Raw genomic sequence first — 3,233 nt, 5'->3', positions numbered from 1 at the left:
TGATCATGTTTTATATAACAGTTCATTATTTACTTAATAATCACTGTAATTTAATGGAGTAATTTACATTTTAGACACAATATGCCCTGTTACTTTGTGTACACAATGTTATTAAAATTAAGGGGCATAATTTCGCTAGAAGATCACGATCCAATGCTGCTCATATTAATATGCGGGTAACAGACTGAGTGACATTGTCTTTTAAAGTTGGTGTGGGAGGAGAGCCGTTTTCACCGTTGTGACTCGCGTTCACATTCCCGCTGCTTAAAGCTGTGTCAGAATGAAAGTGATCTTCACACCGTTTGCACCAAAATCTGGAGGACATCATCGCTGCTGCAGCTTCATTAGCGGTTATGCCGAAACAACAATAGTCCACAAGGATGATTGTTCTCTTCTTACTGATTTTCGGAGGCGATGCACTTCTTCAGTGGATTTGGGACTTCATATATGCGGAACGTCATGTGCTCCTCATGTCACCCCACATAAGCGTGTGCGCAGCTTTTAGCACTCATCTCATCTTCTCTGCTCCCTTCATGCTTCTGGATGTGTTCAGTTCATACGTGGGATGGCTCCATAAGTACAGGATATGCCGTGAAGTCGTTGGCTTGCATCAGTGGTTTCGATGTGCTACTCGAATTTTATGGAAATACGTGGTTGGCGTTTTACCGTTAACTGCGCTGTTTCTGTCGGTACGGCGCACGCATTTCCCGGAGAGAGCACCGTCTTGTTTCCATGCCTTCAGGGAATGTGTATCGTGTATGCTCATATTCGACACGCTCTTCTTCTTTTGTCATTACACCATTCACAAGTAAGCATCACACATCTCACATGACAGAATGTGGAGCTTCCAACATTACATGTGTGGAGCTTTGAAACTTTGAATGACGAATTTTTAAAGGGGTCATATGATGCTGCTAAAGAGAACATTATTTGGTGTATTTGGTGTAATGAAATGTGTTTATGCGGTTTAAGGTAAAAAAAACACATTATTTTCCACACACTGTACATTATTGTTTCTCCTCTATGCCCCGCCTTTCTGAAACGCGTCGATTTTTACAAAGCTCATCGGTCTGAAAAGTGAGGTGTGCTCTGATTGGCCAGCTATCCAGTGCGGTGTGATTGGCCGAATTCCTCAAGCATGTGATGGAAATGTTATGCCCCTTACCATATTGTGATGCCTGTGGCAACCACATGTGACGACCCTGGGCTGGACTCCGCTTCGTCCACGGTGAAAGCCGATCCGGCGATCCACAGCGCAAAGTTGTAGTATTTCCTCAGCGACCAGCACGGATCAGCTCCAGGAGCGATATCATCCTCTTTTGGAAGGCCAAACAAAGTAGTTTCGCTTTCACAACGAAGCACACAGCGCCTTCACGACATAGCGGCGGCAACAATACTACAGCGAGAATAAAAGTTACGCCTTCTTTCTTTGCGTGAACATTTGGGCAGCATTATGCAAATCTTCCCACATAGTGATGTAGACATGTGGGGGCGTGTTAGAACGAGCCGTTTTAGGTAGGTGTGGCTGACTCTTAACTTTTATAAAGAATATCTCTTTGGATTTGAGACTTTGCAACTTTACAGATCTTCTTTATGCACCAAGTGATTGTAACACTCCAAAGAGAAAGGAAAAATTGAAATCACATCATATGACCCCTTTAAATCTTATAATCATTTATTGTCATTTTTAACATGTTTTATTAAATTAAACGCTAATCTACACTGGTAGGCTATTGGAACCGGCTGGCATTCTCAAGAATATCCGAATAAACACAAATTATTTATTTTTAAAAAGTGTTTAATCTGTCCTCATAGGACACATTTGAAAAGTTACAGCCTTTTAGCTTGGCCTTTAGGCTACAGCTTTGAAAAATACATATTTTTGTATGTATATGAATCAAATTTGACGTTTCACATTTTGTAAAAAAAAAAAAATGTAGTTTTCGCCTGAAGACACACATGAAGTGGGTATAGTTTATGAGAAAAAAAGATGGGTTTCGAGCACAGTTAATGCTTTTCATATTGCTTTAATGTGTTCTTAGCTTAGTGGGCTTATTAAGAACAACGGGTCATTAGCGCATCCTTAAAAGCCCTATGGCACTATTTGAAAAAACTAAAAAGCAAAGATACTTATGGCTATTTTTAGATTATAATTATATAGGAGTATTAAATTAATAATTAAAATGTAATTATAATTTAATAAATGTAATAGCCTAATTTTAATTAAATTTATTATTTCAATATAATAATATTGCTTTTATATAACCTAATAATAATAATAATGATAATGCATTCACCAGATTTGAGAAAAATAGCTATGGTGGAAAATAACTCAAAAATTAAACCTTTAACACGAGATGAAAAGGAAACATGACAAACAAATGCTATGAAATTGCTATGAAACAAATAAATAATCCCATGTGTTCTGTTCTGTAAGGCTTATATTGTCATAAATATGGGAGATATTATGAAATGCCAAAAGTGATTTAAATTAACCAGGAGCAGAGAATCTTTGGTGAAAATTGTCCCACAGCGTTTTAATGTTTCTTTTCGGTCAAATTGCAGACTCCAACTACTTTATAAATTTAGATTCACAAATATAAGGAACACACATAAACTATCATGTGCACAGCTAAAAATTTCATATAGAAAAAACACTCACATCCATTCCTCTTTCATAATCTGTTGATGTCATTATCACATCTCACTCTTGTTGTCTCCACTTTGTAACTTTAGCAAGGCCCATATATATGCATAATTTATGTATCTATTTATATTACATATTTGAATTCATATTTATATTATATATAATATAATTATATATAACTACATCAAATGTCTGTATTTTTCCCAGAACTCCCTGGCTGTACCACAATGTCCACCACATTCACCATCAGAACAGGGACACTTTTGCTCTGGCAGCTCAAGACTCCAGTATTTCTGAACTGCTGTCTCTACAAACCCTTGCATTTATAAGTGCCATGCTTGTGGGCTGCCACCCTTTTAGCGAAATCCTTTTCCATCTGGTTAACACCTGGTTGGCTGTGGAGGATCACTGTGGATATGACTTTCCTTGGTCCCTGCATCGGTTCTTGCCTTGCTTTGGCGGGGCACCGCACCACCTGGCCCACCATCAGCACTTTAAAGGGAACTTCGCCCCTTACTTCAGACACTGGGATTACATCTTTGGGACCTCATTGCCCATTTCAGTAAATAAGAGAGGCCATAGATAG

General features: G+C 38.3%; 1 protein-coding gene across 1 annotated transcript; it reads left to right on the top strand.

The window, feature by feature from the left end:
- Positions 1 to 372: 372 nt before the first annotated feature.
- LOC107597898 (cholesterol 25-hydroxylase-like protein) lies at positions 373 to 3,233 on the top strand. The gene is made up of 2 exons (XM_016289106.1): positions 373 to 808; positions 2,855 to 3,233. The coding sequence occupies exons 1-2, from the start codon at positions 381 to 383 to the stop codon at positions 3,231 to 3,233; spliced, it is 807 nt and encodes a 268-aa protein (XP_016144592.1). The 5' UTR covers positions 373 to 380.

Source organism: Sinocyclocheilus grahami, unplaced genomic scaffold (assembly GCF_001515645.1).
Source record: "Sinocyclocheilus grahami isolate Dianchi unplaced genomic scaffold, SAMN03320097.WGS_v1.1 scaffold12.1, whole genome shotgun sequence".
In the NCBI taxonomy this organism is placed as follows: Eukaryota; Metazoa; Chordata; class Actinopteri; order Cypriniformes; family Cyprinidae; genus Sinocyclocheilus; species Sinocyclocheilus grahami.
This window is presented reverse-complemented; position numbering and strand designations above follow the sequence as displayed.

Coding starts and splice junctions, on each gene's coding strand:
- LOC107597898 (XM_016289106.1), top strand. CDS start 381: ATGATTGTTCTCTTCTTACTGATTTTCGGAGGCGATGCACTTCTTCAG. Junction 809..2,854: donor TGTCATTACACCATTCACAA/GTAAGCATCACA, acceptor TATTTTTCCCAG/AACTCCCTGGCTGTACCACA.